Source organism: Aquarana catesbeiana, linkage group LG08 (assembly GCF_042186555.1).
Source record: "Aquarana catesbeiana isolate 2022-GZ linkage group LG08, ASM4218655v1, whole genome shotgun sequence".
Classification (NCBI taxonomy): Eukaryota; Metazoa; Chordata; class Amphibia; order Anura; family Ranidae; genus Aquarana; species Aquarana catesbeiana.
Window position 1 is genome coordinate 117,971,535 of NC_133331.1, and position 16,324 is coordinate 117,987,858.

At 42.7% G+C, this 16,324-nt stretch overlaps 1 protein-coding gene across 1 annotated transcript in view; it reads right to left on the reverse strand.

Annotated features, from left to right (window-relative positions):
- Positions 1 to 16,324, reverse strand: part of PCDH15 (protocadherin related 15) — a 2,079,434-nt gene that overhangs the window by 1,394,604 nt on the left and 668,506 nt on the right. The window contains exon 7 of the mRNA XM_073596339.1: positions 3,138 to 3,254. Within this exon, the coding sequence (XP_073452440.1) occupies positions 3,138 to 3,254 (117 nt within the window). The remainder of the gene's footprint in view (positions 1 to 3,137; positions 3,255 to 16,324) is intronic.

Genomic DNA, 16,324 nt, shown 5'->3' on the forward strand with positions numbered 1-16,324 from the left:
TCAAAAGTGCTAATTTTAAAGGCTTATATGCAAGTTATTGTCATAAAAAGTGTTTGGGGACCTGGGTCCTGCCCCAGGGGACATGGATCAATGCAAAAAAAAATTTTTTAAAACGGCCATTTTTTTTGGAGCAGTGATTTTAATAATGCTTAAAATGAAACAATAAAAGTGTAATATTCCTTTAAATTTCATACCTGGGGGGGTGTCTCTAGTATGCCTGTAAAGTCATTTAAAACTACTCGTGGCTATTAATGCATTGCCGGTCCGACAATACACATAAAAATTCATTGATAAAAACAGCATGGGAATTCCCCACAGGGGAACCCCGAACCAAAATTAAAAAAAAATGACTTGGGGAGTCCCCCTAAATTCCATACCAGGCCCTTCAGGTCTGGTATGGATATTAAGGGGAACCCCGCGCCGAAATTTAAAAAAAAAAAAAAAAAGGCATGGGGTCCCCCCAAAAATCCATACCAGACCCTTATCCGAGCACGCAACCTGGCAGGCCACAGGAAAAGTGGGGGGACGAGAGAGCGCCCCCCCTCCTGAACCGTACCAGGCCACATGCCCTCAACATTGGGAGGGTGCTTTGGGGTAGCCCCCCAAAACACCTTGTCCCCATGTTGATGAGGACAAGGGCCTCATCCCCACAACCCTGGACGGTGGTTGTGGGGGTTTGCGGGCGGGGGGCTTATCGGAATCTGGAAGCCCCCTTTAACAAGGGGACCCCCAGATCCCGGCCCTCCCCCCTGTGTGAAATGGTAAGGGGGTACAAAAGTAGCCCTACCATTTCACTAAAAAAGCTGTCAAAAATGTTAAAAATGACAAGAGACAGTTTTTGACAATTCCTTTATTTAAATGTTTCTTCTTTCTTCTTTCTTCTATCTTCCTATATCTTTTCTTCTTCTGGTTCTTCCTCCGGTGTTCTCATCCAGCATCTCCTCCCCGGCGTCTTCTTCCCTTCTTCTCCTCGGGCCGCTCCGCATCCATGGCATGGAGGGAGGCTACCGCTCTTCTCTTCATCTTCTTCTCTTCATCTTCTTCTCGGGCCGCTCCGCATCCATGACGGCATGGAGGGAGGCTCCCGCTGTGTGACGCTTCTCTTCTGACAGTTCTTAAATAATGGGGGGGTGCCACCCAGTGACCCCGCCCCCCTCTGATGCACGGGGACATGACGGGACTTCCCTGTGGCATTCCCCATGATGCCACAGGGAAGTTCCGTCAAGTCACACTAAACACTAAAGGGTGTTCCACGGCATTCAAATTTGCCGCGAACACCCCAAATTGTTCGCTGTTCGGCGAACTTGCGAACAGCCCATGTTCGAGTCGAACATGAGTTCGACTCGAACTCGAAGCTCATCCCTAGTTATAATAAAAAAGAAACACTTTTTATGTGCCCAATTGCTTAGTGGCCTAATTACTGAATTTGGCATATATTGTCCTTGGTGCTAGTATTGCCTGTGTAGCTGTTTTAATTGTTGTGTAAATTATTTAACACCATCTTTTAGTTTGTGGGCACGACCCATGTTTACAGGGCTTCAGATTTCCAATATGGCTGACGAAACACTGTGCATGCACGTGAAGTCATGACGTCAATTTATTCAAATTCTCTTTTTAAAAAAAAAAAAAAAGTATTTTTTAATGCACTTAATAAAATTTGATATGCATTTTAAAATATGATGTAGTATATTACCCTTTGTCTGGCACCCTAAAAGTCCAATGTACATGTGTAAGAACATCAATACATTTTTTTACGGCTGTGTGAATGAAGCCTTAGGGGCAAATTGGGACATTCTGTTACCCACGAGATGAGTTTCCTAGCACTACCAACTACCACTACCAAGATCAGTACACAGAGCACAATTATAAGGTTTAACATCCAGTCCCTAACATTTTTTTATGTTGACTATGACCGATGATAAACAAATGTCTACTATAGAAAAAAAAAAATTGTATTCCGTTTTAGGTTTGAGTGCTGTAGCCTGAACATTTCCAACCTATTCAACCAATTTTGCATAGTATGCTGAAAGGTTTTTAACTGAAATCTCTGGTTTCCTGTTATACTGCGAAGGTGACACTAAACTCACATTTAAAAAAAATAAATAAATAAATGCAATATGTCCAATTATAACTGGAATGCCCATTCTATCTCTCGTTTCCTTTGTGTCATCTCTCAAATGCAAGCTTTTTTCTGCTAGTGTATTCTTAGACTTATGCCTCGTACACACGGTCGGACTTTCTGACAACAAAACCGTGGAATTTTGTTCGAAGGATGTTGGCTCCAACTTGTCTTGCATACACACGGTCACACAAATGTTGACCAACAATTAAGAACGTGGGAACGTGGTGACATACAAGACGTACAACAGCTGAGAAAAAGGAAGTTTAATAGCCAGTGCAGCTCCTTCTGCTTGATTCTGAGCATGCGTGAACTTTTGTGCGTCGGACTTGTGTACACACGATCGGAAATTCCGACAACAAAGTTTTGTTGGTGGAAAATTTGAGAACCTGCTAGCCAACATTTGTTGATGGAAAATCCGACAACAAATGTTCGATGGAGCGTACACACTGTTGGACTTTCAGCCAACAAGCTCACATCCAACATTTGTTGTCGGAAAATCCGATCGTGTGTATGGGGCATAAGACTTCCTATTCTAGGGTGGCTACATTCATTTTCCAGCCCCCCCACCCTTATGTATATAAATTGTAACCACCCTTTCCTGCTCACCCCCGAGGTGAACTATAAATATATCTGCAGACACATTCATGTAATTCTGGTCACATTCAGCATGTGACCAGAAATAACAGCACAACTTGTTCTGCACTAGTAGCAGTGTGAGGATAGGGAGCATGCACAGGACACAAAAGAAGCCTGAAAACAATGGAAAGAGCCTTTTTAAACAAAAAAACAAAAAAAGACAGTCATGGGATACTGTAAAGAATGAGTTTAGTGTCACTTTAATTATCCTACAAACATAAAATATGTTCTAGGGTTTAAAAAATGTAATGTGCAGGAATAGCTATAGTCATATTTTTCTGGCTGCTGAGATATGTATCATAGTGTAAACTGAAATATTTCCCCTTATACTTTAAAAAGTAAATAGATGCAATATTAGCAATGGCCAAAGTACACTTACTGTGTCATTTGGGTTGTATTGGATAAAATATTCAATCTGGCCGTTAGGACCATCATCTATGTCTGTAGCACCTTTATCCGCAAATCCATTATAAATTGTGGTTCCAACAGGTGTTAACTAGGAAAATATAAAGATTGAAAGTTACCTTACAGTTCAAATGAGTATATAATATAATATCATGATAATATTCAGGTCATTTCATTTCAGATGAAAGCCATATTCATGTTTTTTTTGTGACCAATATGTGAATAATATAAGATCCAATAGCTATTTCTAGTAAAGTAAAAAGTAAAAATTAGAAAAAATTTATATTTTATATTTAGAAATAATTTTGATTAGATCAAGGGGGAGCCATAGATGGCACTACTAAGAAACAGAAAGGAACACTAATCTTTGTACCTTAAAACACAAACAAAATCATACTTTCAATGTATTTATTATGCTGCTTATTACTAAACATGGCAAATACAATATAAATTTAAAAGAAATAATTAAATAATAGTAGAAATACACTCTCTTTGCTTTCTTAAGTTAGTTGGTAAATGAACTTTGAAATATACATGCAAGAAGGAAGCAAATTGTAGAATATATTAGACCTTGACATTTAGAAGCAACTCCAAGCAGTGGAGAAGAACTGGAACCAGCAAAAGCTATTTGGTTGAACAGTAGGAAGTCACAGGAAATACTATTATATTTTGAAGACATACCACAATCTCTCAATGCATTGAGCATGTGAAAGAGTAAAAAATATCCTTAAGAAAAGTGGATAAAGGTTTAACAAAGGTTATTGGCTCTTCTTTGAAAAGAGAGCGCGTGTTTCTGAGTTTAACTATTTACAGTATGTTCCAGAGCTTTTTTTGGCTATATACAGTAGGTACAGTAAATAGTTAAGCAAAAAGAAGAAGATCTAGACTGTATCATGATCGTGGCTTGTGAATATATTTGTGTTAAAACAACCTGTTAAAAGCAGATTTTATCATTGCTTGCTTTATTGATAAGCAGGGCAATTATTTATATATTAACGATTTTACTGAGGTTTTTGCAAGAAAACATAACAAGCCCTTTCCTCAGAAATATAATGGGGAAGTATTAATATTTAAACAGGTGAAAAGGATTCTCTTCTTCATATTAAATAAAAAAGGACTGTAGGTTATCTTGTGTAAGCTTAGTATGAGGAGGGAGGGAGAGTTCAAGAAAGTGGGAAGGGAGGAGAAGGGAGACGGGAAAAGAAAAGAAGGGGGCGAGGGGGGCACTCTCAGGCTTATGGGGAAAAAAGGGAACAGTTCACTAAAATGTGTGGTTTCTGGATGTTGTATCAACCACATTCATATATTAGTCATGAGATAGCTGTATTGTTTTGAGCATCAGAATAGGAGCTATGGATACTAGGTGGTGAATAATATAAAATTTAAACTGGCGCTAAATGGTGAAGAAACAGTGAAAAAGAAAACTAAAGCAGCTGCCACACACAAAGTGATACTCACTAGAAATGTAAAATTATGGAAATGTGGTGCTGGCAAATGTTATTAAACAAGTGTGACCAAGTGTAGATGAGTTCAGATGTAAATATACAAAGCAAAAAACATGTAAATAAAGTCCAGATAAATGTGCTGAATGTTCTGATCCACAATGGGAAAAAACGTTTGAAGTGCAATGGACCACAGACGCTCCAGGACTTTTCAGGTGCAGAAACGCCACCCCCACATGTGTCCCCACTCACCAAATGGCGATAGCCCCCAGCTTTGCAGTCTGGGGGGTCACTTCAGGCTTATGTGATGGTATCCAGAGAAGCTCAGGAGTGGTGTTGTGCACATCAGATCAAAGAATTTCTTATTGGAATTTCTTAGGAGAATCACCAGGCACCAAAAAAGGAAAAAAATTAACTAATAGTGAAAAGTACCGTTTGAAAAGGGATTTATTCCATATACAAATGGGTACTTAAGAAATAGTTGATAAAAACAGGCATGTAAAGGGATTAGAGATGGATCCGGATGCTGCTCACGAATAAATCCCTTTTCATAGGCCTGAAGTGACCCCCAGACTGCAAAGCTGGGGGTCATCGCCATATGGGGAGTGTGGACACATGTGGGGGTGGCGTTTCTGCACCTGAAAAGTCCTGGAGTGTCTGTGGTCCATTGCACTTCAAAAGTTTTTTTCCAATTGTAGATCAGAACATTCAGCACATTTATTTGGACTTTATTTACATGTTTTTTGCTTTGTATATTCACATCTGCACTCATCTACACTTGGTCACACATGTTTAACAACATTTACGAGTGCCACATTTCCATAATTTTACATGGATACTAGGTGAGCCAGAATTTTTTTTAACTTGGTCATTATGTGATTTTGTTAGGTCCTTCATGTTGCATATGGTATTTAGCTCTCTACACCAATCTTGTATAGTAGGGGTGTACAACTGTTTCCAAAATCTGGAGATCATCATTTTAGCCCTTTTAACCACTTAAGGACCGCCTCACGCCGATATACGTCGGCAAGGCGGCACGGGCAGGCGAAATCACGTGTATATATACGTAATCTGCCTCCCGCGGGTGGGGGGGTCCGATTGGACCCCCCCGGTGCCCGAGGCGGTCCTCTTTTGTCCCCCCCGGCGATCGGAGGTGAGGGGGAGGCCATCCGTCCGTTCATCGATCACCGCCGGCCAATCAGAACATTCCTTTGCTGCTGTATGCTAAACAGCAGCAAAGGAAATGATGTCATCTCTCCTCGGCTCGGTATTTTCCGTTCCGGCGCCGAGGAGAGAAGACATCAATGTGAGTGCACAACACACACACATACAGTAGAACATGCAAGGCACACAAAACACCCCCGATCCCCCCCTGATCGTCCCCCGATCACCCCCCAATCACCCCCCCGTCACACTGACACCAAGCAGTTTTTTTTTTCTGATTACTGCATGGTGTCAGTTTGTGACAGTTACTGTGTTAGGACAGTTACTGTTAGCCCCCTTTAGGTCTAGGGTACCCCCCCTAACAAAGTTTTAACCCCTTGATCACCCCCTGTCGCCAGTGTCGCTAAGCGATCATTTTTCTGATCGCTGTATTAGTGTCACTGGTGACGCTAGTTAGGGACGTAAATATTTAGGTTCACCGTCAGCGTTTTATAGCGTCAGGTACCCCCATATACTACCCAATAAATGTTTTAACCCCTTGATTGCCTCCTAGTTAACCCTTTCACCACTGATCACCGTATAAGTGTTACGGGTGACGCTGGTTAGTTCGTTTATTTTTTATAGTGTCAGGGCACCCGCCGGTTATTACCGAATAAAGGTTTAGCCCCCTGATCGCCCCAGGCAGCGTCAGATTAGCGCCAGTATCGCTAACACCCACGCACGCAGCATACGCCTCCCTTAGTGGTATAGTATCTGAACGGATCAATATCTGATCCGATCAGATCTATACTAGCGTCCCCAGCAGTTTAGGGTTCCCAAAAACGCAGTGTTAGTGGGATCAGCCCAGATACCTGCTAGCACCTGCGTTTTGCCCCTCCGCTCGGCCCAGCCCAGCCCACCCAAGTGCAGTATCGATCGATCACTGTCACTTACAAAACACAAAACGCATAACTGCAGCGTTCGCAGAGTCAGGCCTGATCCCTGCGATCGCTAACAGTTTTTTTGGTAGCATTTTGGTGAACTGGCAAGCACCAGCCCCAGGCAGATTCAGGTTAGCGCCAGTACCGCTAACACCCACGCACGCACCGTACACCTCCCTTAGTGGTATAGTATCTGATCGGATCAATATCTGATCCGATCAGATCTATACTAGCATCCCCAGAAGTTTAGGGTTCCCAAAAACGCAGTGTTAGCGGGATCAGCCCAGATACCTGCTAGCACCTGCGTTTTGCCCCTCCGCCCGGCCCGGCCCAGCCCACCCAAGTGCAGTATCGATCGATCACTGTCACTTACAAAACACTAAATGCATAACTGCAGCGTTCGCAGAGTCAGGCCTGATCCCTGCGATCGCTAACAGTTTTTTTGATAGCGTTTTGGTGAACTGGCAAGCACCAGCGGCCTAGTACACCCCGGTCTTAGTCAAACCAGCACTGCAGTAACACTTGGTGACGTGGCAAGTCCCATAAGTGCAGTTCAAGCTGGTGAGGTGGCAAGCACAAGTAGTGTCCCGCTGCCACCAAGAAGAAGACAAACAGGCCCGTCGTGCCCATAGTGCCCTTCCTGCTGCATTTGCCAATCCTAATTGGGAACCCACCACTTCTGCAGCACCCACACTTCCCCCATTCACATCCCCAACCAAATGCAGTCGGCTGCATGAGAGGCATGTCCTCCCGAGTACCCCTACCCAACGAACCCCCCCAAAAAAGATGTTGTGTCTGCAGCAAGCGTGGATATAGGCGTGACACCCGCTATTATTGTCCCTCCTGGTCTTTGCATTGGTGAATGTTTTGAATGCTACCATTCACTAGTTGAGTATTAGCATGGGGGTACAGCATTGCACAGAATAGGCACACTTTCACAGGGTCTCCCAAGATGCCATCGCATTTTGAGAGACCCGAACCTGGAACCGGTTACAGTTATAAAACTTAGTTACAAAAAAAGTGTAAAAAAAAAAAAAAAAAAAAATTATATATATATATATATATATATATATATATATATATATATATATATATATATATATATATATATATATATATATATATATATATATATATATATATATATATATAAAAAAAAATAGTTGTCGTTTTATTGTTCTCTCTCTCTCTATTGTTCTGCTCTTTTTTACTGTATTCTATTCTGCAATGTTTTGTTGTTATTATGTTTTATCATGTTTGCTTTTCAGGTATGCAATTTTTTATACTTTACCGTTTACTGTGTTTTATTGTTAACCATTTTTTTGTGTTCAGGTCTTCAGGTACGCCATTCACGACTGAGTGGTTATACCAGAATGATGCCTGCAGGTTTAGGTATCATCTTGGTATCATTCTTTTCAGCCAGCGGTCGGCTTTCATGCAAAACCAATCCTAGTGGCTAATTAGCCTCTAGACTGCTTTTACAAGCCGTGGGAGAGAATGCCCCCCCCACCGTCTTCCGTGTTTTTCTCTGGCTCTCCTGTCTCAACAGGGAACCTGAGAATGCAGCCGGTGATTCAGCCAGCTTACCATAGAGCTGAAGAGAGCCTAGAGTGGCTCCAAACATCTCTATGGCCTAAGAAACCGGAAGCTACAAGCATTTCATGACTTAGATTTTGCCGGATGTAAACAGCACCATTGGGAAATTGGGAAAGCATTTTATCACACCGATCTTGGTGTGGTCAGATGCTTTGAGGGCAGAGGAGAGATCTAAGAGACCCCAATTTTTTCAAAAAAGAGTACCTGTCACTACCTATTGCTATCATAGGGGATATTTGCATTCCCTGAGATAACAATAAAAATGATTAAAAAAAAAAAAAAATGAAAGGAACAGTTTAAAAATAAGATAAAAAAGCAAAAGAATAATAAAGAAAAAAAAAAAAAAAAAGCACCCGTCGCCCCCTGCTCTCGCGCTAAGGTGAACGCAAGCGGCGGTCTGTCGTCAAACGTAAACAGCAATTGCACAATGCATGTGAGGTATCACCGCGAATGTCAGATCGAGAGCAGTAATTTTAGCAGTAGACCTCCTCTGTAAATCTAAAGTGGTAACCTGTAAAGGCTTTTAAAAATGTATTTATTTTGTTGCCACTGCATGTTTGTGCGCAATTGTAAAGCATGTCATGGTTGGTATCCATGTACTCGGCCTAAGATCATCTTTTTTATTTCATCAAACATTTGGGCAATATAGTGTGTTTTAGTGCATTAAAATTTTAAAAAGGGTGTTTTTTCCCCCAAAAATGCGTTTGAAAAATCGCTGCGCAAATACTGTGTGAAAAAAAAAAAATGAAACACCCACCATTTTAATCTGTAGGGCATTTGCTTTAAAAAAAATATATAATGTTTGGGGGTTCAAAGTAATTTTCTTGCAAAAAAAAATTATTTTTTCATGTAAACAAACGTGTCAGAAAGGGCTTTGTCTTCAAGTGGTTAGAAGAGTGGGTGATGTGTGACATAAGCTTCTAAATGTTGTGCATAAAATGCCAGGACAGTTCAAAACCCCCCCAAATGACCCCATTTTGGAAAGTAGACACCCCAAGCTATTTGCTGAGAGTCATGTCGAGTCCATGGAATATTTTATATTGTGACACAAGTTGCAAGTTGCACAAAGTTGTCACTAAATGATATATTGCTCAAACATGCCATGGGAATATGTGAAATTACACCCCAAAATACATTCCGTTGCTTCTCCTGAGTACAGGGATACCACATGTGAGACTTTTTGGGAGCCTAGCCACGTACGGGACCCCGAAAACCAAGCACCGCCTTCAGGCTTTCTAAGGGCGTAAATTTTTGATTTCACTCTTCACTGCCTATCACAGTTTCGGAGGCCATGGAATGCCCAGGTGCCACAAAACCCCCCAAATGACCCCATTTTGGAAAGTAGACACCCCAAGCTATTTGCTGAGAGGTATAGTGAGTATTTTGCAGACCTCACTTTTTGTCACAAAGTTTTGAAAATTGAAAAAAAAAAAATGTTTTTTCTTGTCTTTCTTCATTTTCAAAAACAAATGAGAGCTGCAAAATACTCACCATGCCTCTCAGCAAATAGCTTGGGGTGTCTACTTTCCAAAATGGGGTCATTTGGGGGGGTTTTGTGCCACCTGGGCATTCCATAGCCTCCAAAACTGTGATAGGCAGTGAAGAGTGAAATCAAAAATTTACACCCTTAGAAATCCTGAAGGCGGTGATTGGTTTTCGGGGCCCCGTACGCGGCTAGGCTCCCAAAAAGTCCCACACATGTGGTATCCCCATACTCAGGAGAAGCAGCTGAATGTATTTTGGGGTGCAATTCCACATACGCCCATGTGAGCAATATATCATTTAGTGACAACTTTTTGTAAATATTTTTTTTTTGTCATTATTCAATCACTTGGGACAAAAAAATAAAAATATTCGATGGGTTCAACATGCCTCTCAGCAATTTCCTTGGGGTGTCTACTTTCCAAAATGGGGTCATGTGGGGGGGTTTGTACTGCCCTGCCATTTTAGCACCTCAAGAAATGACATAGGCAGTCATAAACTAAAAGCTGTGTAAATTCCAGAAAATGTACCCTAGTTTGTAGACACTATAACTTTTGCGCAAACCAATAAATATACACTTATTGACATTTTTTTTAACAAAAGACACGTGGCCAAATACATTTTGGCCTAAATGTATGACTAAAATTGAGTTTATTGGATTTTTTTATAACAAAGTAGAAAATATCATTTTTTTTCAAAATTTTCGGTCTTTTTCCATTTATAGCGCAAAAAATAAAAACTGCAGAGGTGATCAAATACCATCAAAAGAAAGCTCTATTTGTGGGAAGAAAAGGACACAAATTTCGTTTGGGTACAGCATTGCATGACCGCGCTATTAGCAGTTAAAGCGACGCAGTGCCAAATTGGAAAAAGACCTCTGGTCCTTAGGCAGCATAATGGTCCGGGGCTAAAGTGGTTAATAAAGTAAGGACTTGTTATATGGAATAGGGCCCATATTGTTTAAATGTAGGTAAAAGTAGGTAGGATTGTCAGGAAGTTGTATGATGATCAGTTTAGTGATGAGGGCTTGCCAAAAAGGTCAAATGTTTGGGCACATTTAAAAAAGGAGTAGTACAGTTTCCTTGAGTTTGGAACATCTCAAGTAGACTTTTTTGGGAAGATGTGGAGTTTGGCTAGGGTGTAATAACAGCGAGACAGTAGCATATACAGTAGCATATTACCCCACTGCAAGCCTGTAAGCCGGTGATTGGGTTTTCCTCCCAAAGGTGGCAAAAGAGGGGCCTAGGGAGATGATCATTATGGAGCCCAGGTTTGAAAAAAATAGGCCTTAGGGAGCAGATCCACTTAAGCACATTTGCTCCAGTGGAGTAAATGATATTAGGATATGTATGGAACTAATATAGGCAGGGCAGTTATTTAACTAACACAATTTAAGCGTTGTTTATACCAATGTTTCTCCTTATATAATTATAAAAACAAATCATTCTGATTTAAACATCATAGTATTGGTCATAGCATAGCCATTTGCCCAGGGACTTTGCATGTGGATTTGTTTTGCACAAAGTGAGCAAGCACAAATGTTTTGTAGGCTTTTCTCTTCTGAATGAATCTTTTACTATGGACAGTAGTAAAATATTGCATTATGGTCACTAGATGCAGCTGTGGAGCATAGAAAATACAAACATATTTGTAACAACATATATAACAATTCTAGAGAATATTAGTGGGAACTAGCAAAATAAATGTAATCATTGATCACATGTATTTGCTGTTTTCCTCTATCATTCTCTAGAATTGTTATATTGAATCTCTTGTTACAACAACATATTTCCTATGCTTCTCAGCTCCATTTAGTGGGCAGATTGCACATTTTAAAGTGAAGCAGAAAGCCTTTGGTTATATCTGTAGGGGAAAAAGCTACCTCAATTATGGGACCCAAACTGGAAAAATCAAAAGTGCCCATTTATAAAGGCTTATATGCAAGAAATTGGGCATACAATGGTTATGGGAGTTTGGGTGCTGCCCTGGGGGACATGTATCAATGAAAAAAAAGTTTGTAAAAAAAAAAAAGTAATTTTTAAATAAGCAGTGATTTATTAATGCTTAACCACTTCAGCCTCGGAGGATTTGGCTGCTGAATGACCAGGCCATTCTTTGCAATTTGGCACTGCGTCGCTTTAACTGACAAGTGCATGGACGCGTGGCGCTGTACCCAAACAAAATTGATGTGCTTTTTTTCCCCACAAATAGAGCTTTCTTTTGGTGGTAGTTGATCATCTCTGCGGTTTTTATTTTTTGCGCTATAAACAAAAAAAGAGCGACAATTTGGAAAAAACACAATATTTTGTCATTTTTGCTATAATAAATATCCCCATTTTTTTTTTAAAAAAAGCTAAATTTTTTCTCAGTTTAGGTCAATATGTATTCTTCTACATATTTTTGGTAATAAAAAAAAAAAAAAAATAGCAATAAGCATATATTGATTGGTTTGCGCAAAAGTTATAGCATCTACAAAATAGGGGATAGATTTATTTTTTTTAATAGTAATGGCAGCGATCTGCAATTTTTATTGGGACTGCGACATTATGGCGGACACATCGGACACTTTTGACACATTTTTGGGATCATTGGCATTTATACAGCGATAAGTGCTATAAAAATGCACCGATTACTGTAAAAATGTCACTGGCAGGGAAGGGGTTAAACACTAGGGGGCGATCAAGGGGTTAACTGTGTTCCCTCTCTGTGTTCTAACTGAAGGGGGATGGGACTGTCTAGGGGAGATGACAGATCGCCGTTCATACTTTGTATGAACACACGATCAGTCTCTTCTTCCCTCAGAAAACCGGGATCTGTGTGTTTATACACACAGATCCCGGTTCTCAGTGTGTCACGAGCAATTGCGGGAGCCTGGCGGTCATCGCGCCCGCCGGGCACTCGCATTGGCCGGGGGGGAGCAGCGGGCGTGCGCGCCCCTAGTGGCCACATAACGTTGACATAACTTAGTTTTGCCCAGCCATTCCATTCTGCCGCAGAAAAACTGCAGTAGCTGGTTGGCAAGTGGTTAAAGTGAAAAATGAAAAATTCCTTTCAATATAGTGCCTGGGGGATCCCTTAATCTGCCTGTAAAATGGCCATCTGTACTGTCTATAGAAGATACTGCAGTAATAATTGCATTTATAAAGCCAAAAAAAAATTTAATTTCCCATGCAAGCTTTCTTTATTTTGTAAGCAATGGCTTGCAGAGCCAGTCTGTATGATGACGCCACAATGTAGTGCACTGGGAACAAGATTAGAGATTTTTTGGATAAATTCTGGTGTCTCTTCCACAGACTTTGGATAGAAGTAACAGGTGGGTAAAATTGGTCTTTGGGTGTCCGTGGTGCCTTTACACTGTAACCCTATAGAGGTACTCTTGATGAAAGTAAGAATTGACCTTGCTGTCAAAAATTGAAATGATATGCACCTGTCAAACAGATGCGGAAACCATGGCCTTTGGGTGTCTGTGGTGCCTTCAGACCGTAAACTAAGTGCCGGTTCACACTAGAAGCGGCACGACTTGCAGGTCGCCTCACCGAGGCGACCTGCACACAACTGCCACGGCGACTTGCAAAACAACTTCTGTATAGAAGTCTATGCAAGTCGCCCCCAAAGTAGTACTGGAACCTTTTTTTCTAAGTCGGAGCAACTTGCGTCGCTCCAATTAGAACAGTTCCATTGTACAGAATGGGAGGCGACTTGTCAGGCGGCTAGGTCGCCTGACAAGTCGCCCCCGTGTGAACCGGCTCTTATAGAGGTAGTCTTGATGAAAGCAAGAATTGGCCTTGCTGTCACAAATTGCAATGGTATGCACCTCTCAAACAGGTGCGGAAAAAATTGGTCTTTGGTGTTAATTGTGCCTATGAAACCTACACCAAAAAAATTCTGCCAGATGAAATCAACACCCACACTGCTAGGCAGCCTAGAAGTCCTGCAGAGATTCCACATCCCAAAAACTCTTAATCAATCAGTGACAAAACCTACAGCAGCACTGAATGCCCGTTCATAAAGCATGCTGGATGCAGGACAACCCAGCAGCTCAATTACATACTGGGCAAGTTCTGGCCAGTGATCTATTCTCATGACCCAGTAAGCCAGTGGATCGTCCACCACTGGAAAGCTCTCCATCTCTGTTTTCGCCCCTAGATAATCGTCCACCATGTGATGCAGACATTGCCAATGGAACGTGAAAGCTGACAGCCCTGGGTGGCGAAGACTAAACAAATTGTGAAATGCATCACTTAGGCGGCCACCTTCTCCACCGCTCCTCTCTTGACCAACATAAGCCTCAAAATGAAGTTTTCGGGGGGGCGTGGCCTGGACGGGCATGTGAGCGGACGCTATACACGGAGCTCCCGCTACTGATTCTACCTAGATCCTACACCCGCTAAAGATCCGCACTCAAAACTGACCCACCGGTACGGATTGACTCTGCAGGCAGCCCCACAGTGTCGGCGGACAGTCACTGGAGCTCATGATGACCCGTAAGGGGGAGAAAGAAGCAGCGGCCGCGCCATGGAGGGCCAAGATGGCGCCGCCCCCCCCTCTGCCTCAGCGTGTGGCGCGCAGTGCGGACAAGACACAGGAACTGAGCGGTAAGACATTAAAGTCAATGAAACAGTTGGGGAAGGAGCAGCCCAAGGATATGCTGTATTATGCACAGAAGATGCAGGGACCGAGCGGTGCTGTCCCCCCAATACAGCAGTCACTGGCCCTGGAGCCTGATGGACAAGATGGCGCCTCGGCACTAGATGACACACTGCCTTTAGAAGGCTCCCTGATCCTCACTCCAGACGGATCTGACTCCCCACAGGAAGAGGCACAGCAGCCCACCTTGAGTGACATCCTACGTGCAGTGCAGAGCTGCACAGCGTCTGTTAATGGACTGAAAGTGCAGTTTGGAAAACAAAACAGAAACAGTGTCTCTCCTGTGACATGACATCCAAAAGATCAGGGAGAGAACCACAGCGGTAGAGGGCAGGATCAGTGAGAAAGAGGATATGCTGCCCCCCCTCACTAGGGATGCCAGGAGTGCACTACAGCAATCAGCACAAGCCAACGCCAAAACCAATGACATCGAGAACCATCTCAGGAGAAATAATGTGCGCATTGTGGGGCTCCCGGAGAAGGTGGAGGGCAGGGACCCCATGGCGTTCACAGAAGCATGGCTACATTACATATTTGGCAAAGACGCCTTCACCATGCTGTTTGCGGTGGAACGGGCTCACCGTACACCACCAAGACCCCTTCCCCCGGGTAACCCACCTAGATCCATGCTGGCCAGGCTCCTGAACTATAAGGACAGAGAGATAATACTTAGATTGGCCAGGGAAAGAGGTGCAGTGCACTACAATGGAACCAAAGTTTCATTTTATCCTGACTTCTCGGCTGAGGTGCAGCGCAGGAGGGCCAAGTTCGCTGAGGTGAAGAAACGTCTGCAGAGGATCCAAGTTAAATACGCCATGTTGTACCCGGCCAAACTACGCATCACTGCCAGAGGGCAGTCAACCTCCTTTGAATCTGCATCAGAAGCATCCACCTGGCTGGACCGCAACGAACAGGATCTCAGGAGGCACAGAGAGGCCGACATGGGAGACTGATATCCGCTACATGGAGTCAAGGGGTCGGTATGTAGCTCATAGACGTTTAGAGTCTACAATTTACAATGCGGGACACTGTTCATATTTTCTCAAAGTTAGCGCTTGACAAGAGCTTTGTTCACAAGTGATTCACTAAGAAACAACTGACACTACTGTGAGATAGCTACACTCACAGGAACTTTTTGGAAACTCAATTTGACCCAGTTGAAGGGGTGGGTTAAAAGGTACCCTATCGGCACAAGTTTACAACACGATTCAGGGTGTGAAGGCGGAATGAGGGAATCTCCCTCTGACCTGTGCGGGACAGTCGCCTACACCCGACGGAACGGTTTAGGTCTGCCATACACATTCTTATTGCTCGGAATGACACACTTCCATTTGTAACTATTGCGTATATGCTTCCACAGATGCCTCATGTCATCATACCAAACCAATGCTGAACATCGCACCAGGGAACTCTTTGTTCGTGGTGTGCACACTGACTCTTTACTGCCTGAGATGGGGGCGAAGAGGCATTCAAGCCTTGGACATAACACCTTACTTCACCAAATATGGCGAACACTCCGGTTGTAACGTGGAATGTCCGCGGTGTCCATGACCCCTTGAAACGCACTATGATAAGCACTTACCTGAAAAAGTTTCACCCTGCTATAGTGAGCCTCCAGGAGACTCATCTAACCAGGGACACGGTTGGTTTTCTGCAATATTCCTGGGTGGGCAAGGCATACCATTCCACTCACACTGCATATTCCCATGGGGTGAGCGTGCTGGTACACAAATCCTTGGCCTACTAGGAATTGGACGCAGTTATAGATCCTTTGGGTAGATTTGTATTTTTACATTGCAGATTGTATACTTTAACATTGATAATGGCTTTTGTGTATATACCTCCCCATTCTCTAGGGAGGTACTGCAGCTCCTCTTGACTTACCTGGTTGACAAACCTGATATCCCTAT